Source organism: Paraphaeosphaeria sporulosa (assembly GCF_001642045.1).
Source record: "Paraphaeosphaeria sporulosa strain AP3s5-JAC2a unplaced genomic scaffold CC84scaffold_1, whole genome shotgun sequence".
NCBI classification, from domain to species: domain Eukaryota; kingdom Fungi; phylum Ascomycota; class Dothideomycetes; order Pleosporales; family Didymosphaeriaceae; genus Paraphaeosphaeria; species Paraphaeosphaeria sporulosa.
Genome location: NW_017253360.1, coordinates 566,843 through 591,578, shown reverse-complemented (window position 1 = coordinate 591,578; position 24,736 = coordinate 566,843). Strand labels below are relative to the sequence as shown.

Below are 24,736 nucleotides of genomic sequence, written 5' to 3'. Positions count from 1 at the left end.
CGAATGTAGTAGCGATTAGAGAGCAGATATAGTATATCGATGATTTAGAGAACTTTTGTCGGTCAGCGACCGTGAAGATTGATCAAGGAACACATTGCAAAGTTTGTTCCAGGGAGTCATTTATCTCATTTAACAAGAAGAAAATATGGTAGCTTCATAGTAATTGTCCACCGCATACTTATAGTATAAGTGTAGGAAATTTCCTGTGCTTGGAGTCGGGACATCAACTCGGCCCCCAAAACATTTGGACAACAGCACTTCGATCTCGAATATGCGGTTGTTTAGAGAACAATCTATCGCGATATGTGTATTAAGTATCCTATAGATTGAATCGACGTAAAGACTCACAGCCATTGATATACGCATTTCCCGTAGATGATGTCTCCGTCTTCAATAACAATCACCAGGACTACGCAAGCGCTGGACATCACCAAGCGAGAAGGGGTTTAGTATGTCGAGTCATCAGCTGCACTTGTTGTGCAACGCGCTTCTGGCATTAATGCCAAAGCTTCAGTGCTTGAGGCTTTGGGACATCCACTCCGACGTACACAAGTTCGAATATATGGGAGACTACCGCCGTGAAACAGGACCTTCACCTCTACTAATCCGGTCAAACCTACTCTATCCACCCGCAGCGTTCGAAATGCTCCACTATATCAGTCTGCCTGTTTGCGGACCCTACGATGTCTTGGTCCTGGTTGATCTGCCCCATGTGAAGAAAGCAGGTATTCACCATTTGCGTGGCCGAGCGGCCCACGACGAGCTGCCGTTCACCAAGACCAAGCATGTGAAAACCTCGCGATTTGCTTTCAGCGACACATATGCCCCTCCCGAGGGCTTCCTACAGGTATTGACGTTTGTTCTTGATCTTTTCGAAGCCGTGCGCTCCGTCGAAGTCTACAATGGCATGGACTTAGAGAGAGCCCGTTATCTCTACGAAGATTTGTTGCTCAACCTATTTGCCTCGCTAGGACCATCACTCGAGCCTCATCTCGACACCTTGGAAACGCCACTGCTACCCGGGAAATTCAACCAAAACGGAATCTGGTATGCGCTGATTCCCAATTTGTCCACTTTCCATCGGTTGGAGGCGCTCAAAATACCCGAGCAGCTGTTCAACCAGCACGTGAGGAACGTAATCAACGGTGAAGCAGTTACTCCCGAGAGTACGGAGGGACCTATGTACCTGCTTCCTAGCCTGAAGTTGGGGTTCCTACCACCGACGCTGGGGTCACCTATCCTTGATCGGTGCAAATTATCTACCGTTATCTTAAGACACTTATGGAGCACGAGGACATGCTTCCCGAGCTTCGTCTTGTGGACCTGTTCACTAATTGTCTAGAGGGATTGTGGAACTTCAAAGATTATGTCGACGAAGGCTGTCGCTGGAAAGGCGATAGTGACATGGGTCTCTATAGCGGCTACTGGACGCCGCCCGAGGGTTCCAAGATGAAGTTTCGTGTGTGCCAGGACTTCTATCGAAATACATGGCTGGGATAGTACACGATTAGATGCACGTGGTATGGTAAGTCAAAGCTCAATTACCTCGAGAATCTCTCGCGGCCTTTTGGCATTGAGCTTAGATGATGGATCGTTTGGCGCACTGAGTAGAGGACCAGGGTGCCTCAAACGAGGGTGTGCAACATGGGCTCAAATTGAAAGTTTGTGAATCTTCGATGAATTTGGTGACTGCATACGGTACTTTGGTTGAGCGAATGACTCTAAACATACGGCTTAGTCGGACTATGCCACATCAGAGAATTGTCACGTGCAATCCTGCTCGTATTTCAACGATGATTAGGACAGTGAGAAAGAGCAAAGATGAAACGAGTGACTTCTTATATCCTCGTAGCTCATCGCACCCTCTTGAGTGTCCCTTGCGATGCTAGCACATCTCTTCGTAAAGTACCATACGCTGACATCTATCCCTCTTGAACCCCAATGAAATCCAAACGCTCAAGCATAATATACATGTAACATAGCTACCAGCGCTATACAAGGGGTATCGGATTAAACTTTATTGGATGCGTGCTACATCACTGGATGTTTTCAAGAAGAAAGAAGGGAGAAGGGAGAAGCTTCCCTCGAGAATTCCCCACTTCTCCATGAGGTTCATGCCTTTCAGAACCTAAGCGAACATCGAATCGTAATCGCCCTTACGGCGGACGGCTACACTCGGAACGATGGCCTTGGTCTTGACCTATCCACCCACTCAACCAAGCCGTGGTCGGCATGCGCCCAATAGTCCCTCGTCTTCTTGTAGAGAGCCATTCTTTCCGAGAAGCTAGAAACGGCTAGGATTTCTCGAAAGCCCAGTGGTCGCTCTTCAGCCGGCACATCATCGAAATCTATGGCTGTCCCTGAGTCTGCACGCTTCGATCGAACAACGGGAAGCTTCTTCTGAGTGGGTGCCCTCTGTGGTGGAGTCTGTCGCAACTCAGAGGCCGGTGGTGGCGGAGGCGAAGGCACTGGTGGGGCCTGATACACATATGGATTTGCTGTCGGTAAGGAGGGCATAAATGGATGAGAAGGCTTGGTCCTAAGAACAGGTGTTTCCTTGTGCGGCGGGAATGCCCTCATCGCCCCTTTGTCTTCTTTTGGAGACTCTGCCACTGGTGATTCGTGGTGCGCCTTCTGCCAGAACCGTGATGTGCTCGTCTTCTTTCTTAAACTATGTACTGACATCTCGCCTTTCAAGCTCCCGTCTGTTGGCTCAGGTGCCTGAGCATTCGAATTCGACCGCCCCCTCAACAGCGATATGGAAGTCTTCAGCGTCAAGCTTGGCCGGCCTAGCGTTGAAGCAATCGTGTGGGATCTTCGAGGCACTTCAATGTTGCCGTGGGCTACAAATGTATGCGAGGGCGCGTTGTCCGGCTCCAATGAGGTAGAGGAGCGTTCGATGCCAACAATAGGCACTGTCGCTCCTGGTATGCTCACGCCACCGACATGCCGTGCGTCAAAAGGTGCTGAGATAGTTCTTGACTTAGGCTTAGTCATTTCGATTGTGGACCCAAAATGTGAAGGAATGTGTAGTACGACAGGTTTGGCCGGGTAAAAGCAACGCGTTTCGACCCGAATAAGATGGTATGATGCAGAGGGGCGCAAACTAAGTGAGATGGCTAAGCGATGCAGCAATGACGGAGTACGAGACGTGACCAAGTCAACTCTTATCAAGTCGAGCGAACCGTAATGCTAAGATTGGTTGTCGAGAGTATTGTGATGCGAAGCAATTATCGCCATGGCCTTGGAGAGTTGGGGAGATGGATGCGAGTCGAGCCGTGACGGCACATGGCCCTGCACAGATCAAACCAGGGGTACTCCTGGCGAATTTTTGGTGCGCCAAAAAGACTTATGACGCGGGTTGAAGGAGGTCAGGTGGCTGAAGCGGAGAATATACCCCACGCCTCGCTGGAAGGGGTTTGAGACGTGAACCGTTCGAGCGCTGGGCAAGCGACTGGGTGATGAGTGATCCGTGCTTCGGTTCTGGCTTCGAGATGTTGATGAAGGTGTAAAGACCCTTCGGCAATGGCCAACGCGCGCGGCTTATTGATCACCCTCGTTTTAATATTGACCTGGGACCTGAGAAGTGTGCATCGGCCTTCACGTATCCGAAGTTGTCAGGAAGCATATGCCATACATGCATCAGACGAAGCGTTTAACAATCCGCCTTGCGCCAAATACGTCAGCCACCATGCGCTCTGAGGCTCACCGTCAAAGACTTCAGGAATCAGGTGGATCGGGCAGACTGCTTTCTGGGAAACCCGAGTGCGGGTTCTCCGAACTGCGGTGGGGTCTCAACAACAAAGTGCGTCCGTTGATCGCCCTCGTCAGATCTTGCCCGCACCATCGCATGAGCAACGCGCCATGGTGTCCACTACAACGTGGTCGCTATGGTAAGCATAACGGCTAATCAAACTTCAAACCGGGTAACAGAGATGCAGGCGCTGGTTCTGAAAGGCCATTGATGCTGTGGACCCTCCTTTGCGATGCCGTTGCGCAAGGTCGTTGTTAATCCCGAGGGCATTCGAGCCAAGGTCAATGGTCAATTGCTCGTGATGGTTGAATCCCAACAGCTTCGAAACCACGCAACCTGGACAAAATGGCCTGATGTTGTTTTCTGAGCGTTTAACTTCCAGAACTGGCAGGGCCGAGGCGTTGACCGACCCGTGTGCGCGGTCGCGAGGAACACCTGGAGAAGATTCCGTAGCCAGAACGCGAATTGCCTCATCATTTCCCCCGAGTGCCCTTAACAGCGCCGTGTATAGCTTAGGTCCCGGTGTCATTGTGGTTTGCTCGACAGACATGAAGCAGGTGTTGTCTCCAAGCTTTCCGTAACGTTTGAGGTGCGCGGTTCGAAGCTTGGCCATCTCCACCAATCACCGTTCATCGCGCCAAGCTCTCCGTGCCAAAGATGGGAAAGCTCGACCGGATTCACGGTCAACATGCTTGCGCACATCACTGAGCGAAGCTCGGAGGATCGATCACGTCCTTTCGTATCCAGGAGGCTCCATTATGCGACGACACACTGTTTGGCGCCTCCACGCATCGCGGAGCGCGAAGACGGGCGCTGTGGCGGCTGTCAAACTGTGTCAGGCATCTTTGCCTGTATATAAGAACAATGCGCTCTCGTTGCCTGACTCCCATCCCATCAAGCATCTGCAGCTTACAAGAGTCTGTCGTTTAATCGTCTATTCCTTCACTTCGCATTCTATTCTATCGTTCCTGGAGAACCAATCTCGGCCGGTCCTTTTCGCTGTACAACTTTTACCAATACCACATTCCCTCAAAGTAACGATATAACGACGATATCGATCTCAAAATGAAGCAGTCTATCATCGCTCTTTCCCTCGTCGGTGCAGTACTCGCCCGTCCTGGCGTCAACAGGTACAGCTTCGAGAAGCGCGAAGTTCCCCAGGAACACGCCCACAGGAACGTCAACCTCGAGGTTACCAAATCTCTGAACTTGAACAACCCGGACAAGATCCAGGACCCTGTCTTCGGTCTTCTCGGAGCCAAGGCTGCTGCGGAGGGTGCCGGGAGTATTGCTGATCCCGATTGTCTCCAGCAAGCCACAGCCGACCAGGCGTTCACCAACGCCAAGGCGGCTGGCGATGTCAACGGCATGACCTTTGCTCTGATCTACCGCGCCTTGGAGCGCAACACTGGTTCCGTTGGCCTTGCCTCTGTGCCATGCACCTCCATCAAGGCAGTCAACCCTGAGATCGCTGCCCTGCAGCAGCATCAGGACCCTGCCTCGAACGGTGCCGCTGCCCTTAACAAGCAGATTGCAACCGAACTGGCCGCGCAGATCAGTGCCATCGGTGGCGACCCAACTCTCGCCAACGAGGCCTCGACTTTCGCGCCCGGCCAGATTGGCGACCCCACTGCGAAGGGTAACACCTGTGATGACGATGCCGACGATGCGGGTTGCATCAACACCCTCGGCCTTCGCGTCAATGATCTGACTGAGGCCGAGGCCCTCGCTGCCGCTCAGGGTGGTGCTGGATCTGCGGCCGGAAATGGAACTGCCAACGCAGGTAGCGGCAAAGCAGGTAGCGGCAAAGCAAATCAGAGCAAAGGAAATGCGAACAACAATGCCAACAACAATGCCAACAACGCCGCTTGTGGTGCTGGTGCCGCTGCTGGTGCTGGTGCTGCGAACGGCACTGCTTCTGCAGGTGGCAATGCTTCAAACAACTCTGGTAACAATGCCAAATCTGGTAACAATGCCAAATCTGGTAACAACGCCAAATCTGGTAACAACGCTGCTGCCGGAGCTGCTGCCGGAGCTGCTGCCGGAGCTGCTGCCGGAGCTGCCACGGGAGCTGCCACTGGAGCTGCCACTGGAGCTGCTTCTTTCGGATCTTGCACCGACCCCACGATCACGTTCTCGCAGACCCCCTCTGACGGCCGTCAAGAGGCTGCTTTTGAGGCGACTGACTTGACCAACTTCCCCCACGGTTCAGCTCTTGGAATCGGAGTCATCTCCAGCTTCATTTGCGACCAGCTCGTGAACAAGTGCAAGGCAGACCAAGCCGCCGTTGACAAGTGCGACCAGGCTGATGCTGCAGTTAAGTCCTCTGGCCTCAAGGGACAGGCGGCGGCGGACTCTTTCAACAAAGCTCTGGGTTTTTAGGCTAGGCTAGGCGAGGCGATGAGAACCTTGCAGATGGAAAATAGTGCTGATCTTTTGGGGTCTCACTAGGGGAGATGGACTGTATGATTACGCTGGGTAGATAGCCTCTTGCGTCACGATTTTCCTCTTTTTATGCAGATACCAACTGAACCTCTTTACTGAGAAGATACTCTTTGCCTCACGTCTGATGTGCTTTGTGATCGTGTGCTGGACGTCGTTAATAAGAGAAATGTCCTGTTCCGAATGATCACTTCACCCTCCCTCGTCCCACTCTCTCGATGTCGCAATCATGCAGTGGTCGTTTGCAATACTGCCCTTCGTGGACTGCCAAACGTATGAAAAAGAGTGTGCGCACGACCTCAAGTCACACAGCGTGGTTCACGTAGCGCCGTTCACGTAGCGCCTCGTCGACATGGAGAAGTAGAGCTCGTTGTCGGTAGCCATCTCGCACGTGTGCGGGAGTTTTCCGCTGCGGATCGCTTGCATTACCGAACCGACGTCGACGCCAACCTCATCGCCTTTAGTAATCGGCTTGATGTCGATGTGTTGCACAACGAAGTTTCCGTAAGAATTTGATGAGATGTCGAAGGAAGCGATCCGCGTCTCACCTCTTTCCATTTTCGTAGTGTAGCTCGTTCAAGTCTTGGCTACAGCTTACACCGGAGGCGATCAGTCGGGATAAAGACCACGGGATTGGGTAACTAGCCTTTTTGTTCCTTCCGTTCGCTCAGGTAACTGTAAGCAAATTCGTCTAGCGGGGACCTAGATAATTACCATCCGAGTCGGATGCGTGGATCCGTGCCTGTGGTATCCATTTGTAAACACTAACAAAAGCACTTGGCGAGGAAACCTTTGGTACTCCGATAGGTCTTGCCAAGATGGGTCTCGAAGTCGCGCGCAGGGCTTTTGTGTATCCCAGGCGGATTGATGCTCTACATGGTGCTTAGCGAGGTTGGGGGAGAGAGTCTTGCACAGAAGATGGTTAGGAGGGTCTCGATCTAGAAAGAGGACGAGAACCACAAGGTTAATTCCAGAACCTCTTGTAAGAGGAGATCTGAGTATAAATGCTTTGGATCCGCCAGACCGTGTTAACTCCTCATCGAGCTCTAACATTGGACACCCGAATACAATCTTCGCAACATCACTGTCCTCTTTTTGGCTGATAGCTCAGAATGAAATCCTCCACCACCCTCATGCTTTTGACTCTAAGCATTCTCGGTCAATGTGACCCTACTTCAAAGCCTGCTCTGTCCGGCGACTGGCTTCCGTGGGGCAAGTTTCCCGCTTCCGACCCAGATGTTCCTCTGCAGCATCCTTCGCGTCCTTAGACGGGACATGAGCACAGTACCATCAGGCCACATTACAACATCCACTGACTTGACAGCAGAGCGCCTTAGCCAGAATGACTCCGCCCTCCTCATCGTCGATCACCAAGTCGGTCTGTATGAGCTAACCCGCGACTGGGACCCTACCATTTTCAGACAGAACATGATCGGACACGCAACGCTTGGGAAACTCTTCGAGCTCCCAGTAGTTATGACTACCTCCGCAGAGACGGGTCCAAATGGGCATCTGCCGAAGGAGATTCTGGATTTGTATCCCGACGTTCAAGTTGTGCAGCGAAAGGGGGAGATCAAGTAAGTTAGAACGAAGAGGTCGTCTGCCCAGTGAGACCGTAGGACCCAAGATGATTTGTACACAACATGAGTATGCTAACATTTGTGCGTGAATAGTGCTTGGGATAGCCCAGAATTCCGCGCTGCGGTCCGCGCCACTGGCAAGAAGCAACTCATCATCGGCGGCATTGTGACGGATGTATGCACGGCTTTTCTTGCACTGTCTCTCCGCTCTGAGGGGTTAGTCTGGAGTCCCACCACTGCTTCCCACCTTCGCCAAAGCTAATTAAACAAGTTACTCTGTCTTTGCCAACGTCGAAGCCAGCGGCACCACCAGCACACTCGCTCGCGACACGGCAAACCTCCGCATGCAAGCTGCAGGTGTGCACCTCGTTTCCTTCTTTGCCATCCTGGCGGACCTCATGCGAGACTGGAGGAATCCGCTTCCAGGAGTCGAGAAGATCGTCCCCATCATAAACGACTACATGCCCGCATATGGCTACCTGATGAGAGGGCATGCCAGTGCTATCTTGCAGAACGGAACGGTGCTTCCTGGGTCGGAGAAGTACATTTAAGTGACTGAAAGCAAGACGGGAGATTATGTGAGAGGGAGGGGATTCAACACGCTCGTTAGGATAGATTGACATGAAGACTCTGATACTTGTAGGAAAAGCGGGGAACGTGAGTGGGTATCTTAAAAGTCAAATAAGCAAAGCAAAGCCATCTCTTTCCCAATATCGGCCGTTTACAATTTCCTATCTTAGCATTGCCTCCTCCGTCGCTCCCGATGGCTGCAGTGTTTCTTCTTTCAGCAAGCGTGCTCCGCTCATCTTCCTCCATGCCCTTCCAACCCATCTCTCTTTCACACATTTCAGTATCACGTATGCGATGAGTCTGTACACGATAGTGCACACACCCAATGCCATGATGTAAATTTCGGGATCTTTGTTGAGTTTGTACAGTGCGAGTGCGTCCTCCCCTGTAGTAATAGGACAGCGTCCGTTGATCTCCTGGTACTCATCGCACGTGAACTGGACTCCGCGCAGTGTATATGGTGCCATATTTCCCATTGCCCATTTGATAGGTGATAGGTGGTTAAAAGCCTGCAAGAAACCAGGAATGTTGAGGGACATGACACCACCTTGGCAATTGTTAGCACTCCGTTCATAGATACAGGAGCGACAAGCTTAAGCTTACCCATGATCTGTGCTACGCTGAGGAACACACTCATGCAATTCACGCTGAAGCCAGTGTGGGTAAACAGCGTGTTGAATGTAATGCCCAGAGATTCACCACAGTTGACAATGCAGAAAGCGTTGTACGTGATTATAAAGAAGGTTTGGGCGTCGCGCTGCAGGCCGCACGCGAGGACGGCGAGACAAGAGAAGAGGATGCAACTTATGATCTCGAATGGAATTTCTAGGACAGTGTAGGTCAGGAAGAACGCCTCGACATTGTACACACGATCGGCATAGTCGCGGTAGAACACGTCGCGCTCGAGTGGATACACAGCGATGTTGTTGAGCACTGCAAGGAAATGGTCAGCCACAACTTGCATGTATAATGGCATTAGAAAGAATACTTACTGCCGACAAAGTACAGGGGGGCAATCTCGACGAGGAAGCCGAGGCGGTTCTGCACTGCGAAGTAGTTGTTCTTCAATGGTGCGAAGAACAAAGCAAGCACAATGGCTAGACCAGCAACCTGGCCGATACGCGCAGATAGCAGATCAGGCTGTCGGAAGAAGTTTTTGGTCGCTCTCCTCAGAAGGATCGATACCGCATTCGTGAACGAGGACGGCGCTCGTACCAAGCTTCCAAGTTCTGCTGGTGTAGTGATTGATCCTGTCCGAGCGATCGGGAATAAATCTGGTGTCCAAGACTGGATCAGCCCCCTCACTTTGGCCCGACTGGCAGCTTCACGCGACTCGTGTTGGAGATCGACAGTAATAAGATCCAGTGCAAAATCGGCAGGGTTGATGTGCTGGGGGCATTGGTACCCCTGTTTGGTGAAGTGGGACAACATCTCTCCGGATGGGCCTGCATAGACAGGATGGCCTCCACGAGCTAAGAGAAGAATGCTGCCGAAATGCGCAAAGATATCTGATCGTGGCTGATGAATTGTTACAATGAGTGTGCGGCCTTCGCTGGCGAGACCTTGAAGAACGTCCATTATGGAGAGCGCGGTGAAAGCATCCAGGCCGGATAACGGTTCATCAAGAAGGAGAACGCGAGGCTCCGTGAGAATCTGAACAGCGATGGTAACGCGACGTTTTTCACCGCCACTGATTCCCTTGATCAGATCGTTCCCAATGAGATTGTCCGCGCAGTCCTTTAAACCCATCTTTAGAAGTATATCTTCCGCTCTTTGCATCTTTTCTTGCGTCGTCAAAAATTTCGGTAGGCGTAGACCGGCAGCGTATCGCAATGTTTCGCGTACAGTAAGTGAAGCAAGAAGAGCATCGTCATCTTGCGTGACGAACGAGCATATAGCATGCACGACATCTTCCGATGGCGACAAGCCGTTGAATGACATGGCTCCGTACTTTTTGTATCTCGTTGTTAAGTCATCCCGTAGTCTGCCAGCCATGCAGTTGAGCAATGTCGTTTTGCCAGACCCTGAAGGGCCCATAATGACATTTAGCGTGCCCGGTTGGAACTCTGCGGTGAGTGGGTTGAGTATCGTCTTGGTGGTTTTCTTCCTAATGGAACGTTTCTCGAGATCAAGCCCGTATCCGTCGAGTCGAATGGTGACTGTGCGTACTTCATCTCGAGACCTGGCGACCATCTTCTCTTTGCCTGCTGATGCATCTACATTGGAGGGTCTAGCTCTTGCCATGGCGATCTCAGCATTCCAGAATTTGAGCAAGAGGTAAGCGCCAAAGTAGAAAGCGATACCGAAACCGAGGAGTGCAAGGATGGGGCGCCAGACCCAGTCTCTTGGAAAGCCTAAAGAGTCCAAAATGAACGCACCCGTGTATTCTTTACATGCTGGATTCGATACGCCACCTTCGAGCGGGCAATCATAAAACTGCCCCGTGAACTCGTTGGCAGCCAATGCGCCGAATGCGTAGAACACATAGGCGGTCCACTTTGTCCAACGAACGTAGATTGGTATCGTGTTTGACTGGATGAAGTAACCACAAGCCATAGACTGGAGTGTGTACGCTAAGTTTGCCACTAAGCTTGCCTATTGAGAGTCAGTGTGATCTCCGCTTGGGGTTTGGAGGACTTACCCCAGCAAAATTCCGCGAGATCGCGACACAAACCATCGCGAAGCAGACAGCGATGTATTGTTCTAGCAATATGACACTGAAGAAAGTAAGAAAGACTTCGCCGTCTTTCCGAAACCCAGCCATAAAGTAGAAGATGATCGAGAAGATCAGCGGCACCGGGATATCTTCGATCAGCAAGCGAGCTAGTCTCCTTGATATGAGAAAAGCTGGAATGCCGACCACCCCTTGCCGTGCCTCTTCGTCAAAGACATGGATGTCAATGGTTAAGCGGTATGTCTCGTAGAGCAAGATAAGGTAGCCCTGCATGGCGGATGCAATATACAGAGCACCTTGGCGGGACCGAATGCCGGAGAGGGAGCCGTCTAACTGTAAGAAGATCCAACCAATTATGACAGCCATAGCGATCGCTTCCACAAGACTGCCGAACATGCCCATCGGATCGCGCAAAGTGACGATCCAAGTCCGCGATGTTAACACGCGGATTTGCTGGAGAAGCGATATGTGTCTTGCCGGAGAGACTTTTGGTGAATTCCTGACGCCCGCCACCTTCTCATGCATTTCCTTCTCGGCCTGTAGTTTAGACGAGCGGTCCCTCCATGCCTCTGTGATTCGGTTGACACGGATCTGGGCTGCAGCCTCCGCTTCTTCGCTCCGGTTGTCGACGCTCACAACATCAATGAGAAATTCTGCAGGATTCGTGAAGGGAGGCATCTCGTGTCCTAGACTCTGGAAGTAGGGCAGACATTCGTTGGCACTCCCCGCATACGCGGGTTTGCCCCTTGTGAGGAGAACAATGTTATCGAACAGGGTAAAGATCTCCGACCGTGGTTGATGTACTGATGCCATTAGCTACCACAAACCATGTCTCTGTGGATACGCACTCGTAACAATGATGGTTCTCCCCTTTCGCGCTAGATTCTGTAGAGTCTTCACAATTCTGTTGGCACGTTAGTATATCGAATTTGGACAGCTTGGCGAGAATTTACTGATATGCACTGGTAGAGTCAAGCCCAGTGGTCGGCTCATCCAGCCAGAGTAAGCTGGGATTGGACAAAAGCTGCACGCCGATGCTGACCCGTCGCTTCTCACCACCACTGCAGCCGCGATGCTCGTGGTTCCCTATCCGCGTATCCGCAGCTTCCTTTAGACTCAACTCCATGATGACCTCCTCCACAAGCTTCTTCCTCTCCTCCTGACTGATGGACGAAGGCAGACGAAGTTGAGCTGCATAAGTCAAAGTCTCCCGGACTGTTAGAGTGGGCAGTAGAATGTCCTGTTGTATGACGAAGCCGGACTGTATTCGCGATGCATCCTCGCTCCCATTGAAAAGAGTCCGCCCGGATACTGATAGTCGATTGCCCTTCATCCGCCCGCTCATCTGGTTCAACAGCGATGTTTTTCCACTGCCACTCCCTCCAATAATCGCTGTCAGCGTCCCACTCGTGCATTCTGCCGAGATGTCGTCCAATATCTTCTTTGAATGACCGACCTGGGCCTTCGCACTCTTCTGGAAAAGCTTCGCAAGGGCACTTGGCGATTCATCTACAGTGACCGAAAGATGCTGCAGCTGAACGGATACGGGGTCAACTTCACGCAGCGAGATCGCATTCTCGACATGTAAGGTTGCGGACGCGTGTGTCGGTGTACGTCGTATTTCATCGATCTGCACAGCTGAAGCCACCACGCCGCCGCCATCTCCCATCGCTGGCGGTGCACTGTGCCGCTTTTCGTTCTCGGTCAAGTCTGTCATCGTCGCGATCACCAAACAACACCAAAAGAAGGGAGCGTTTGGAGCATAGTTGAGCGACACAATCACGACAGAAAGCTGAAGAGTCTGCGTTCCAGCCTGCACGCGAGCTGCAATATGCGCCTTGACTCCGCAGCCCCATTGTCCCCCCGGCCTCGCTAAGCAACCGATGTGGTGTGCAGGCGTTGCCGTTGGACGTGGCCGCCTCGCTTGCACGCTTCCCCAGGGTCCCTCCTCAAGGGACAACGATCTGGCGAGAAAATCATTTGCATGTTTCTGTAAGATGAGTGGTCGGCATTTTCGGAAATTGGTAGACACTATGAGGAGATTTCTGTGGAGGAATGGAGCCTGAGGTTTGCGATTGTTCCAGGGTGCAGCGCCCCCAAGGATCCCCGCACATCCACGTTTTCCACCTGCCGCAAGCGTCCCGACGTTCCATCAACGTGTTTCGTCTGATCCTCATATGCGAGCGTCATAACACATAGTCCGATTTTCGGTCTCTGAACTATCTAAAAATGTAAAAGTATGATCGATCTTGTGTCCGGTTACCTAGGAACGTTCCGGGCCTCTAAGACACTCAACGGTCGGTACTCGCATAGAGTGCATGGATCATGCTGGACTTGGGCGTCGTAACTCAAGCCAAGCGAAGAATGCAGTGAGATACATATCTGGCTAACGGCCTTCTGGAACAACACGTCGAAGCGATTACCTGTCTGACGCAGGCCCGCTCATCAGCTCGAAGCGAGCTTCCATAACAACAAGCGAAACATCGCACCCAAGCCGAAAGGCCTTCTGACTTTGCATGCTCGCCACTGTCCATCAACGTCAATTCACGGACTGACGCCACCCGGAAGAGAAATCGATGAAAACCAGGCCAATTATTCGAACGAAAGGTCTCGGTCAGTAATCACTTCCTCAATTCGATGGGTATGCGCTCCGCTGTAAATCCTTGGAAAATACCGCCGAAGCACTTCCATATTGTGAACGTTGCGACGATTTCGCTACACAAGTAGCTTGACATCCTGCCAACCGAGGCCCACACTCATCACACGCTATGGCCTCGGTAATCGTGGTTTGATCCCTATCGAGGATGACCAGGAGCACCAGTGCACCCGCGCGTGGCTCGGTGTTGCAATCCATTGGAAATGCCGGCACGATAATCCGTCCCATACACCCATCCGAAGCTTTATCCAAGCGAAGTGAAACGATACAGACAGCAGACACCAACAGATATGGTTGACGACACGACCTGTTTGCACGAGCCTTCGTGGAATGCGATGCCGAACGTGTTGAAGAGCCAGTTCGCATTTTGGTCTGATGTTCAGGCCTCGGTCTTGCGCCCATTTGCTACACTACCTTAACAGGGTATACGACAGCTGCCAAGGGCTGCCACATTATTAGCCACGGGAAGCCACACTCGTCAATTCACACCACAGTCTTCACGTGAAGTGCACAGCTCCCTGCAGTGTGCATGGTCAGCCCTACGAAGAGTCAATCATCACAGCACTCTAGAGAGCTGACCGGCTCACACTACCGATCAAGTGACTGGAAGCAGCTGCGACCATCCAGCGCCGTCGAGGGCGCCGCATACGCCTCATACGCCCGATGACCTCCAGTAATAACCCATAGGCCTAGGCGCGAGACGCTGTAAGGCACACTCTACCTCGTGGCTACGCTCATCGGTGAGCGCCCCAATGTTCGGAAGCAGCTTTGCTCGATTGGGGGATGTTCGCAGCTGCAAGGGCTGCTCACCGATCGCGAACGCCCACACAGCGATCACTCAGCGCTGGAACGGTCCCATGGGGTGCTTAATGCTCACCACCAAACAGGTATAATGGCGCAGCGGTGCCGCGCTCATGCGAACGGTGTGGGTGTTGATGAATCGCAGCCCGCCCTCCTGGGCAGACATTATTCCCATGAACCCAGCTCCACGCATGCGTGACAGTCCGGACACCGCCAGACCCAGACCAGCCTCGCCACAAATCCTTCCTGCTGCGTGCTCGAACTTCGCACGAAGATGCCGGCGATCTGCATAGCACCACAGGCATAATCGCAGCTCTGCTCAGCACGATCGCTGACGCAGCGGCCTCGAGTCCACGTCACCCGTCCCCATAATGCGCAGCCTCCGACTGCCGTCGGCAATAGTCGTCTCCTAATGACATCCGACCACGAGTGCCCACAGCCCAGCCCAGGTCTGAGGTTCAAGCGTCCTGAAACAAGAAACACGTCCGAGGGGCAGCAAGCCCACCTTCGGTACAATGCGGGTTTCGCCGTGGGGGTCAACTTAGTTCACCTGCTATGGCGGTGCAATATCTAGGGCTATATGCTGTACCACGTCTGATGTGTAGAAATGCATGTTATGTCAAGACAGGCACGCCGGCTGCGTACATATGTGCAACGAACCTATCGTGGGTAATTATAGCTGCAGGATCTATCTCGCAAACGTGCGGCCGATTGCAGACGCGATTCGATTCGAAAGAGGGGTGCGCCCTCGCCGGTGATCATTCACTCAAAGCATCTCCAGGTACATCCTTCCAGCGTCTACACATCCACAAGTCGCGGCCTCGTACTGTGTGAATCGCGATCGCCTCTCTCTCAGTTCGCCATACGTTTACCCGGAAGCGAGTGGGCTGATTCTGTACGGCCCAGCAACTGCTCCCCCCATCTTCTCGCCCACCCGTAATGTTCCTTCCGCTCCACAAACACCACGCACCCCCACGCCTCTACCGTGGCCGCGGACGCTGCCCCTGCCCTCCACGATCGCACCCGGATAAATGCACGCAAGCGCTTCGAGAGAACGAGCATCGGGCATTGCGCAGCATTGCTCTTTGATTAAGACATTCCGATAATGCTGGGAGCTAGCATGAGTCGCAGGGCCGCTCGCTAAGTTGAGCCAGGGAATTGCGTTGCGGCAGAGAGCGGGGCGAGCGAGGGGGGAGAAGCTCGGTTTGCTCGAATGGGCAAGGCGCGCGGAGACGCCGCAGTGCGTACAGATTCAGGGTGAACGAGTGGTGCTGGCTGGCGAGGATGAAGGGCCGATTGTGCTGCGAGTCAGACGGGGAATGGTGAAGGTAGAGTGGTATTGCTAGGCAGTTATGGGCGCGCTCCGTGCAAGCTAGACTTCGTGCCGAAAGATATTTCAGGCACGATACAGATGCCCAGTGACATTGTGTCTTGGACGGAGTGGAACATGCTTTGAGTAGGCAACCGCGCCGGCCTCCTTCCAGTGTGATAGAATGACAGTAAAGCAGATGACCCCCGTCCGTACAAGTAGCCCCAGCCGTGGATAGATCCAGAAATATAGGATAGCAGTACAAAAAGCAATAAGCCGTAGCCTTTGCAGAAACAGGCTGAAAGAGAGCCGCACCCCGTTTTCACAGACGAAGCCTACCCATGCCGAAGGAAATTAGATGCTCTTCGGTAGTTGAACGTGTGCGTAAAGGAAGAAGAGAGGATTTCCGGAGTGTGCCAACTCCATAACCCAGGTCCCACACCAATCCAGTTTGATGCCCAGTCCCGCCCGTCGATAACCGTGAGGAAAACCCAAAACTCCAATTTTCGAATAGATCGTGAACGTGATGCGTGCGTCGGCCGTATGCGTATGTGCGGAGTGCTTATGTGGCGAGGAAGTCCCATCCTTTTTGGTGGATGATTTTCTCCCAGTCCCAGGAGTCGGGGTCGTCAATGTCCATTAGGTGCCACACCTTGTCCACGACCTCTTTTGCAGAGGTGATGTTGCCCAGGCCTGTAACTGCCATCAGCCCAGTGAAAGCCCTGTTGATCTCGAAGCGTTGATCTTGTTCAAAAGCGGCACACCCCATCAGGAACAGCGGCAACAGAACGTTACTTTGAATCCAACCCTCGGCGGGCAGCTCGTTGATGTACTTGATCCCATCGTCGACAGCAGACCTGATATACGGATCCGGTTTAGACTTCTTTGTCGTCCGATACAGATAAACCCAGGTCGCTTGACGGTACAACATGGACAATGTGTAGCGCGGAGTGCCTGTTGTCTGGGGACAGACCCAATTGCGGAGACCTGTGTCAATCGCGTGAGCAGTAAGCAACGCCTCGTAGTCCATAATAGGTTCTATCTTTTCATCGATGCGTGTTCGGATCGTCCTCCTCAGATTACTGATTTTCGAAATAAACCCAAATAGTCCGTCGGAAACACCAATGAGGCCGGCTGTCTCAGGGTTTATCTCGAAAGGAAGGCTGAAGTTCTCCATCATAGGTACTTCGGTGCCATCGAGAGACGTAATCTCACTAGCAATCCAGTGATAGTAGAAGAACTCGTCGAAGAGGTTTTGAAACTCCTTATTTTGTGATTTCTGATTTAGAGCGATCTGTCTTGCGGCGATCATGTGCATTCGGTATTCCCCTGAGGTGTTGCCGTCACAGATGGCGTGTAGGAGATGAAGAAGTATCTGGGCCACGTTGGAATCTTCGTATCGCATAGTGCCACCCTCGCCAGCCTTCTGGCGCTGAAGATCTTGGTTCAGCAAGTGCAGGGCCTTGCCTCGGTGGAACACCTGCCTGTCCTCGTACTCCTGCGAAGGAGCTTGTGAACAGAGATGTGATGCCGACAGACACAGCACTGAATGCATTAAACCCTCGTGTTGAAGGGCCATTGGTAATAGTATCCTTGTGAATGGGTTTGTGCTTTGATCGCCGTGCAGACTAAGGACAGCGCTAGCCCTGCTGACGAAATGCTGCAATAGGGTCCGGTCGACGTCCGTCTCTACTCCTCCCATAAGCGGCGGCAGTTCGAATTTCACCTCGACGCTCATTCGCCGTGCTGTGTAGCCGTTAGCTTCCATCCGCGCCGGAAGAGGGCTGTAGTGACCTTCTGCTGCTCTTTCTTTGCCACTTTTCCATATCTCCACAGGCTTATAGCCTTCACAGTGTATATTGTTCTTCTGGCATGACAGACCTACGATGCATTAGCGAACCGCCAACTCACTTCACTTGGTATAATTACAAAAAGGCTTCGTCTCGTCGCACTTCTTCTTTCGCTTTCGGCACGTTGTACAACCCGTTTTCGAACGTGCCTTTGCTGCTTTAGATGCAGCGGTGGGGGAGCGAGGAGGGTGGATGCGTGGTCGACCTCTGGCGCGTCTAAGTCGCACTGGCTCGGTTGGTGATATTGGGGTGTCATCTGCAGCAGGCTCGGGCTTGACGTCGGACAGTTGGAGCTCGGTCTCCTCGATCTTGGGCACAATCTCATCGGATCCGTCTCTTGAACCTATGCGCCCTTCAGACAGGGAATCTGCGATGGAGACGCCATTCGAGTCGAAGGTGGGTGTGTTCGCCGGGGAATCGCTACTGGACGACATGGAAGGCTGAGGAGAGGAGCTGATGCTCAGGCGAGCTTGCGCTGCCGACGGCGATTGCCCGAAGTTAACGGTAGAGATCATTCGAGCGAGAAGAGGTAGGATCAATGGCTACCGTTTGTGGTAGACATGCATTGGACACGCGTTGCTCGTTGAAGGTGAGTAGCGCAGGCGAGGGGCGCCTCGAGAGCTTAATGCCGAGCGTAATCGCCGTGCAAGCGGATTGGTAGCACCCGTCGCACTGTAGGGGACAAGAAGAGCCCGGGAACTGCACACTCTGGAACGTATGCGACGCTCCAGGAATGTGAGGAAGCAAAGGGTCCAAGCCGGTCGCTCCAGCGGTCTCGAGACGGCAACGTTGCGGGCGGGGGTGAGGAGCCTTTAGCGAATCGTGCGACAAGCCAATGGTAGGTGTGGAAGAGCAGCAGCACAGTCGCACACGGATGCGTCCACGACGCAGTCAAGCAGCGTTTAAGCACAGCGCGGGAAAATCGGGTGGCGAAGAGCTGGGGCCTATACCTGGGTTGTCGGACGTGACAAGAGATAGAACGTGGTCGAGTGGGAGCGGAAGGCGCACGAGAAGATCGACCTGAGAGCGGGGACAGTGGAGGTAATACGCTTTATCGACTAGGGAGGAGCAGTAAAGAGCCGGGGCAGGGAACACGAGAAGGGGGCAACCCTGACAACGTCGCGGCCGGCTAGTGTACACTACGCAGAGGCGGCAAGGTATGGAAAACAGGTAAGGGCAGCTTTAAAATAACGATTCCTGCTGTGCCCGACACGATGACCAAGTCGATTCGACTACTACCGGACGAGCCACGCGAAGTGGAGCCTAGGAGCCAGCTGCTCTGTACCGATTGCTGGTCTCTCATATTCCAAGCGCGCCGACCAGCATTGGAAAAGAGCATTGACCAAGCAATGGGACGTGTGGATGATTGCCCCGGAAGAGGATCAATCATGCTCGTACTGACGCTGGTGAGCACTAGCCTCGACGAGAGACTGCAATCTCTCAAACGCGGGCGCATGTATATAACGTGCTGTAGTCCAGCCGTGCGTATTGTATTGCTGCTCCGACTGGGATACGCTTTGCTTCGAAGGCTTGTTCGTATGCACGTAGCCTGCTGTTCCTGTTGGCTGTCACATCCCGCGGGATGTCCGCACTGGTGGTGTTCATATGATGAACAGCGGGGAAGCATGCCATCGTATGAAGGCGGCAGCTGCTGCAGCCTCTTGTGATCTGATTCGTTCACGCTATCCACGGCCGAGACCGGCTCGTTCTGCCAGCCTGCCAGTCACTGCGGTTTCGTGTGCTTATTGAACGACGACCCAAACGCCATCAAAACGGCGGCTGGTCGCCCAAGCAGCTAGTGACGCCGCGATCTTTTGGTCTGGGCTTCGAGCATCCGGGTGGGCTCAGCCCCACTTTGCGAATACATTGCGCATTCCACTGGCGCCTCGAATGAATGCATCCATCAACGACGACTGCGACGTCGCTGTTCTTCTGCCGACGTAAGACGGAATACCACATTTGTCAACAATATGGTGATGACTGCGCTAGTCCCGCAGTGTCGAACGTTGGAAAGTTCACGCGCAGGGACAGCTCTGCAAGGGCCTCCGGGCGCCACGTCCCTACAGCATGCCGGATCTGGGGTCAGGCAGGACCGCACCGGCTTAAAGTTTGTTTGGGAGCGATGCATGGCCACAGCCAGCCAGAAGTAAGAATCAGCCACAAAAGCTGACGCCAGGCATCGGCGACGTCGTACAAGTCGTCGTGTACCAAGCGGAGAAAGAGCCGCTTCGACGCTGTCGCTACTTCGCGTCGTGATAACATCTGTTCTACTCACAATGCCATCTGGGTCGGAACGGGAGCGGGACGGCTCAGAACTTTACGCACGCTCCACGAGCTGGCTCCAAAAGGGCCGCTCCGTCGAACCCTGAGCCTTGACATCGGGATGAGCCGAGCGAAGGTGGAACAGCTGCGCAAAGATGGAGAGTACTCTCTCCGCACCAAACAATCTGCTTCAGCTGATGTTGCATGGCCCAAAAGGAGTTTCAGATTAGCGACTGGCGACGGCGGCGGTGGCTTCAACCAGCGTGTGAACTTGCAAAGTCATCTGGGCTTGTCACTGCCTGATTTTCTGACCTAGTATCAAATGTCAGAGCCGCAGTCGGCCCAAACTAGCATCAGTCGAATTAATGCTGCGGAGTGGAGACTGCAGTATGGCGCTGAAATCGAAGGTCGAAGCGAACCATGATCGCCGTCTTGCATTAGACCGTGATACCCGATGTGAGGCCGGCCATCGACGCGTAGCCCCTTGAGGTGAATGGCCAGGACAAGCGCTTGTGAGTCGTGAAAGAGAGCCATCGTAATAGTTTCGCTAGTCCATGATCACAGCCATGGCAGACAGACGCCAGCGCGGGTTCGATGTGGGATGAGGGTGTGACGTGCATACTTAGTGTGAGATGGCGCAAAGCTGCCTTGGGCAGAACTGGGAAGTGATTCGCAAGCGGGGCGGCCGGCCGGCCTACAGTATGGAACTTTGAAAGTGCCAGTTCCGACGTGGCTCAGCAACAGCAGTGTCGCGAGCCGATCTTCCTCCGCTAATGCACCGAAGATAGAAAATACGAGATGTTAGTGCGACTTCACAGCATGGTGCGTAAGCGGTCCCAAGGCATGCGGAGGAAGCGATGTTGGAAGCTATGCGGCGCTGTCCGACGAACTTGCAGGAGCTGGTACTCGGCGGTCTGTCTCCAGAAGAGCGGTATCACTAGTGATTCATCATCGGCCCCATTACGCTCCATGTGGCGTCTATTCACATGGGTATACAACCTTGGAAGACTGTCCATGCCGGGGGTTGGGCGGCGTGGGTGATCCGAGAAATGCCTGTCACGTGTATTTCGCATCACGTTCGCGGATGCCGCACAGCTGAGCGATTGGAGCGATATCTGCCTGAACTGGTCTTCCGGCGAAGTACGAGACCTGGACATAGATTATGAGGATACCCATGATGGGTGCTCATAGGTCGAGCCTTGGCATCATTCGGGCCGAGAGTTTTCCCGAAACATGCGTGAAAGCGCGCTCAAGGTTGGCGTTCATTGAGCTTCCACGGGAAGACACTCAGCAGAGTGCGGCCATGCTACCGCGTCGACCGTCTCATTCGCCTCTCTAGAGCTGCGCGCGCAGTTACAATTAAACACGCCGATAACATGTTTACGTTCACACCACTCCTGGGCGCGCAGTCGGCGTCGCCTGCGTCGCAATCACTGTTGGAGTTCGATGGCGGCATCAAGGTGCTCGTGGATGTGGGCTGGGACGAAAGCTTTGATGTGGAGAAGCTGAAGGAGATCGAGAAGTACGTGGTCAGCTCGCGCCACGCGCGCAATGTTGGCGAAGGGCGTTGCGCCAGGAACTTAGCTAGGAGCGCTTGCGCTCGCCATAGCCACTCCATATCAAAGAAATGTACTGACTGTTTTGTGGCAGACACGTCCCGACTCTGTCATTCATCCTTCTCACTCATGCCACCACTGCGCACATCGGTGCCTTCGTCCATTGCTGCAAGCACTTCCCTCAGTTCAAGAACATACCCGTCTACGCAACCACCCCAGTCATCTCTCTCGGCCGCACTCTCCTACAAGACCTGTACGAATCGACGCCGCTGGCATGCTCGACCGTGCCGGCGGATGCCCTCGCCGAGTCCTCCTACTCTTTGGGCAACACCAACCCCAATATCCTCATGCAAGCACCGACGTCTGAAGAAATCGCCAATTACTTCAGCCTCATCAATCCACTCAAATACTCGCAACCAACTCAACCTCAGCAGCTGCCGAACACACCGCCTCTGGGCTCCCTCACAATCACTGCGTACAGCGCTGGACACACATTAGGAGGAACCATATGGCACATCCAGCATGGCATGGAGTCTATCGTGTATGCGGTTGACTGGAATCAGGCCAGAGAGCGCGCATTGCCGGGTGCTGCTTGGTTTGGTGAGGTCGGAGGTGAAGTCATCAAGGAGCTGCGCCGCCCCACGGCTATGATTTGCAGCAGCAGAGGAACTGGCCTGAAGAAAGCCGTAGGGCTCAACCAACGAGACGAAGCACTTGTCTCTCTAGTAAGAGAGACTGTCGCCAACGGTGGCTCGGTGCTGATACCCTCCGATTCGAGCGCACGAATTCTGGAATTAGCGCATCTCCTCGAAGAGACATGGAAAGAGACGGGCAGCCAAATGAACAACGCAAAGGTATACCTTGCTAGCAGAACCGCTGGAGCTACCATGCGTTATGCGCGAAGTATGCTGGAGTGGATGGAAAAGGGTATCGAGAACGACTCATTCGATTTCAAGCATATCACACTGCTCGAGCGAAAGTCACGTGTCACGAAGATGCTGGCACAAACAGAACCTCGTGTGATTCTTGCGAGCGATGCCTCGCTCGAATGGGGCTTTTCGAAGGACGCAGTAAGAAGTTTGGCATCGGACTCTCGCAATCTAGTCATTCTGACAGAGCGTATTGGAGATTTTGGAAGCTCGAATAACGCGCTAGGAAGATATTTGTGGGAATTTTGGAACGAGAAAAACCCGGCAGCTGAGGGAGACGCGATTTCCGTTGCGTCTTTCTCCGGCGAGGGAACGCAAGTTTCATCAAGGTCGGCCCGAGCTGTGGCGTTGGATGGCCAGGAGCTCCCACTGTATCAACAATATCTCGCGAGGCAACGCCAACTCCAGACTACCATGCAAGGCGATACGGGCGCTGCGCTAGAGACATCAGGTGCCGTCGGGGACGACTGGTCGGCGTCTACGTCGACGACTTCCGAAGACTCTGATGATGAACATCAGGGAAGGCTGCTGAATACGGCAACAATCCTGCGCCATACACGAAAAAAGTTGGGACTAAGCGATGAAGAGCTCGGTGTCAAAATTCTTGTGCAGCGCAAAAATGTGCACGACTGGGATGTCCGGGCAAAGAGGGGAGACGAGAAGGTGTTTCCTTTTGTGGCCAAGCAGCGCCGAGCGGATGAATTTGGCGAAGTTATCCGCCCAGAAGAGTTTGCTCGCGCTGATGAAGAAGAGGCAGCCCCGGAAGCACTACGAGAGGGGGCGAAGAAAGAGAACGAGGTGGGCCAGAAAAGGAAGTGGGAAGACCTGACGATTCAGACTCGCGACGGAGGGCGCCAGAAGAAAACACGGAAAGCAGACACAGACGACAAAGGTCCGAACGATGGTGGCGAGGCTTCTGATGACGAACCTGATGACGATCTCGAGCACATCGAGGGCCCGTCGAAAGTCATATTCGAAACAGAAACTCTCCAGTTACACTGCCGCATCGCCTTCGTCGACTTCTCTGCACTGCATGATCTGCGCATAATCAACAACCTGCTGCCTCTCATCCAGCCCAGGAAGCTCATTTTCGTTGCAGGCGACGAAGCCGAGACCGAGAAGCTAGCTGAGGAAGCCAGGACAGTACTCGCTGCACGCGCCGGCGAAGCCTCGAACGCAGTCGACGTTTTCACACCCGATCTGGGCGACACGATAGACGCCAGTGTCGACACGAACGCCTGGTCTGTAAAGTTGAGTCGCAGCATGGTACGAAAACTGCAATGGCAGAAGGTTAGAGGCCTTGGTGTCGTTGCAATCACTGGGCGATTAGCAGCAGCCTCCCTCGCCTCCTCGGCCGAAGAGGAGGAAGATACGCCTGCGAAGAAGAAAGCCAGACTTGACGCCGTATCGTCGACGGCTGAAAACGACAAGATGGACGCGACGCCCATCCTCGATGTCGTACCCGCCAACTTCTCCACTGCCGTCCGCACCGTGGCACAGCCCTTCCACGTGGGCGATCTCCGCCTGCCGGACCTGCGCAAGTTCCTGCAAGCTGCAGGCATGACCGCGGAGTTTGGAGGAGGCGGTGTGTTGGTCATCAACGGGAGCGTGTCCGTGACGATCAACAAGCTTACGAACAGGGTCGAGGTCGATGGCGGTGCCTACAACCTAACAGATCGCAAGAGCGATGGAGTCACATTCTACAAGGTGAAGAGGAAGATCTATGAGGGATTAGCAGTTGTCGCGGGTAGCTAGAGCGTTTGGATTTGGCTTCAGTATGTAGTATACCATTTCAAAGGTTGTACAGGTATGATATCAATGTACTATGGAATTCTTAGACTTCGAGATACCCCTTGCGAGGTCAATCCAGATCTGGTTGGTGCTATGATGCTAACGTTTGGAAGTGCCGTCGAAATCTGAAGAAGTTGCTCGCATATTGCCATGCCAATGCCTTCCGTCGTGGGGGGCTGGACTAGTGCATTCCATGTCCGTCTATACTGATCTCAACGTCCAACACTAGTAATGTGCATGAACGCCACAACGTGGCCGATGCCAGTATCTAGTCAACACACACAACTCAACCCCGGATTCATCGTCTACACGAATCCCCAGCTATTTCTTTCTACCAAGATCATTTGTTGCAATATCACTTGCATCTTTGTCAGATACGTGTGTGCAGTCAAGAAGTCGCCCGTTGGCAGATCATAATTCTGTCGCAATCGACGTTTCCATGCGGAACACTTCACAGATCCACAACACATGTGGAATTCTTGATCGTTTACACAAGATTCACATCGATACGTCGACGTGTTGCCGATCTGGTTTCTTCATTGCACCAGTTCCTGCTTCACGA

General features: G+C 53.3%; 9 protein-coding genes across 9 annotated transcripts; 4 read left to right on the top strand and 5 right to left on the bottom strand.

Annotated features, from left to right (window-relative positions):
* Window positions 1-643: 643 nt before the first annotated feature.
* On the top strand, window positions 644-1,342 carry CC84DRAFT_1211005 (uncharacterized protein; the record flags this gene model as incomplete). The annotated part of the gene is made up of 1 exon (XM_018182339.1): window positions 644-1,342. The coding sequence occupies one exon, from the start codon at window positions 644-646 to the stop codon at window positions 1,340-1,342; it is 699 nt and encodes a 232-aa protein (XP_018041709.1).
* Window positions 1,343-1,765: 423 nt separating this feature from the next.
* Window positions 1,766-3,064, bottom strand: CC84DRAFT_1200641 (uncharacterized protein). The gene has a single exon (XM_018181675.1). The coding sequence runs from the start codon at window positions 2,995-2,997 to the stop codon at window positions 2,170-2,172; it is 828 nt and encodes a 275-aa protein (XP_018041708.1). The 5' UTR covers window positions 2,998-3,064; the 3' UTR covers window positions 1,766-2,169.
* A 746-nt stretch (window positions 3,065-3,810) lies between these two features.
* CC84DRAFT_12831 (uncharacterized protein) lies at window positions 3,811-4,593 on the bottom strand. The gene has a single exon (XM_018185356.1). The coding sequence runs from the start codon at window positions 4,365-4,367 to the stop codon at window positions 3,918-3,920; it is 450 nt and encodes a 149-aa protein (XP_018041707.1). The 5' UTR covers window positions 4,368-4,593; the 3' UTR covers window positions 3,811-3,917.
* On the top strand, window positions 4,457-6,230 carry CC84DRAFT_1158888 (uncharacterized protein). The gene has a single exon (XM_018177093.1). The coding sequence runs from the start codon at window positions 4,820-4,822 to the stop codon at window positions 6,134-6,136; it is 1,317 nt and encodes a 438-aa protein (XP_018041706.1). The 5' UTR covers window positions 4,457-4,819; the 3' UTR covers window positions 6,137-6,230.
* A 1,241-nt stretch (window positions 6,231-7,471) lies between these two features.
* Window positions 7,472-8,327, top strand: CC84DRAFT_1133033 (Isochorismatase hydrolase; the record flags this gene model as incomplete). Its single annotated transcript, XM_018175959.1, has 3 exons — window positions 7,472-7,773; window positions 7,870-7,992; window positions 8,048-8,327. 3 exons carry the CDS (start codon window positions 7,472-7,474, stop codon window positions 8,325-8,327), a joined length of 705 nt encoding a protein of 234 aa, XP_018041705.1.
* Window positions 8,328-8,495: 168 nt separating this feature from the next.
* CC84DRAFT_1106745 (P-loop containing nucleoside triphosphate hydrolase protein) lies at window positions 8,496-12,365 on the bottom strand (the record flags this gene model as incomplete). The annotated part of the gene is made up of 6 exons (XM_018175155.1): window positions 8,496-8,893; window positions 8,950-9,279; window positions 9,339-10,941; window positions 10,988-11,823; window positions 11,869-11,924; window positions 11,974-12,365. The coding sequence occupies 6 exons, from the start codon at window positions 12,363-12,365 to the stop codon at window positions 8,508-8,510; spliced, it is 3,603 nt and encodes a 1,200-aa protein (XP_018041704.1). The 3' UTR covers window positions 8,496-8,507.
* Window positions 12,366-13,584: 1,219 nt separating this feature from the next.
* On the bottom strand, window positions 13,585-14,308 carry CC84DRAFT_1158886 (uncharacterized protein). The gene is made up of 2 exons (XM_018177092.1): window positions 14,264-14,308; window positions 13,585-14,215 (listed from the first exon to the last, which is right to left on the bottom strand). The coding sequence occupies exon 2, from the start codon at window positions 14,040-14,042 to the stop codon at window positions 13,650-13,652; it is 393 nt and encodes a 130-aa protein (XP_018041703.1). The 5' UTR covers window positions 14,043-14,215; window positions 14,264-14,308; the 3' UTR covers window positions 13,585-13,649.
* A 1,635-nt stretch (window positions 14,309-15,943) lies between these two features.
* Window positions 15,944-18,311, bottom strand: CC84DRAFT_12732 (uncharacterized protein). Its single transcript, XM_018185355.1, has 3 exons — window positions 17,716-18,311; window positions 17,581-17,667; window positions 15,944-17,532 (listed from the first exon to the last, which is right to left on the bottom strand). Exons 1-3 carry the CDS (start codon window positions 18,149-18,151, stop codon window positions 16,349-16,351), a joined length of 1,707 nt encoding a protein of 568 aa, XP_018041702.1. The 5' UTR covers window positions 18,152-18,311; the 3' UTR covers window positions 15,944-16,348.
* Window positions 18,312-21,163: 2,852 nt separating this feature from the next.
* CC84DRAFT_1191918 (uncharacterized protein) lies at window positions 21,164-24,212 on the top strand. Its single transcript, XM_018181217.1, has 2 exons — window positions 21,164-21,420; window positions 21,549-24,212. The coding sequence occupies exons 1-2, from the start codon at window positions 21,275-21,277 to the stop codon at window positions 24,136-24,138; spliced, it is 2,736 nt and encodes a 911-aa protein (XP_018041701.1). The 5' UTR covers window positions 21,164-21,274; the 3' UTR covers window positions 24,139-24,212.
* Window positions 24,213-24,736: the final 524 nt, after the last annotated feature.

What these genes read in the sequence shown, in the direction of transcription:
- CC84DRAFT_1200641 (XM_018181675.1), bottom strand. Translation starts at nt 2,997, where the DNA reads ATGACTAAGCCTAAGTCAAGAACTATCTCAGCACCTTTTGACGCACGG.
- CC84DRAFT_12831 (XM_018185356.1), bottom strand. Translation starts at nt 4,367, where the DNA reads ATGGCCAAGCTTCGAACCGCGCACCTCAAACGTTACGGAAAGCTTGGA.
- CC84DRAFT_1158888 (XM_018177093.1), top strand. Translation starts at nt 4,820, where the DNA reads ATGAAGCAGTCTATCATCGCTCTTTCCCTCGTCGGTGCAGTACTCGCC.
- CC84DRAFT_1158886 (XM_018177092.1), bottom strand. Translation starts at nt 14,042, where the DNA reads ATGCGAACTGGCTCTTCAACACGTTCGGCATCGCATTCCACGAAGGCT.
- CC84DRAFT_12732 (XM_018185355.1), bottom strand. Translation starts at nt 18,151, where the DNA reads ATGATCTCTACCGTTAACTTCGGGCAATCGCCGTCGGCAGCGCAAGCT. An exon ending in CGACGAGACGAAGCCTTTTT is followed by an intron (nt 17,668 to 17,715) that starts GTAATTATACCA and finishes AATGCATCGTAG; the next exon opens with GTCTGTCATGCCAGAAGAAC. An exon ending in CAAAGAAAGAGCAGCAGAAG is followed by an intron (nt 17,533 to 17,580) that starts GTCACTACAGCC and finishes ACGGCTACACAG; the next exon opens with CACGGCGAATGAGCGTCGAG.
- CC84DRAFT_1191918 (XM_018181217.1), top strand. Translation starts at nt 21,275, where the DNA reads ATGTTTACGTTCACACCACTCCTGGGCGCGCAGTCGGCGTCGCCTGCG. An exon ending in AAGCTGAAGGAGATCGAGAA is followed by an intron (nt 21,421 to 21,548) that starts GTACGTGGTCAG and finishes GTTTTGTGGCAG; the next exon opens with ACACGTCCCGACTCTGTCAT.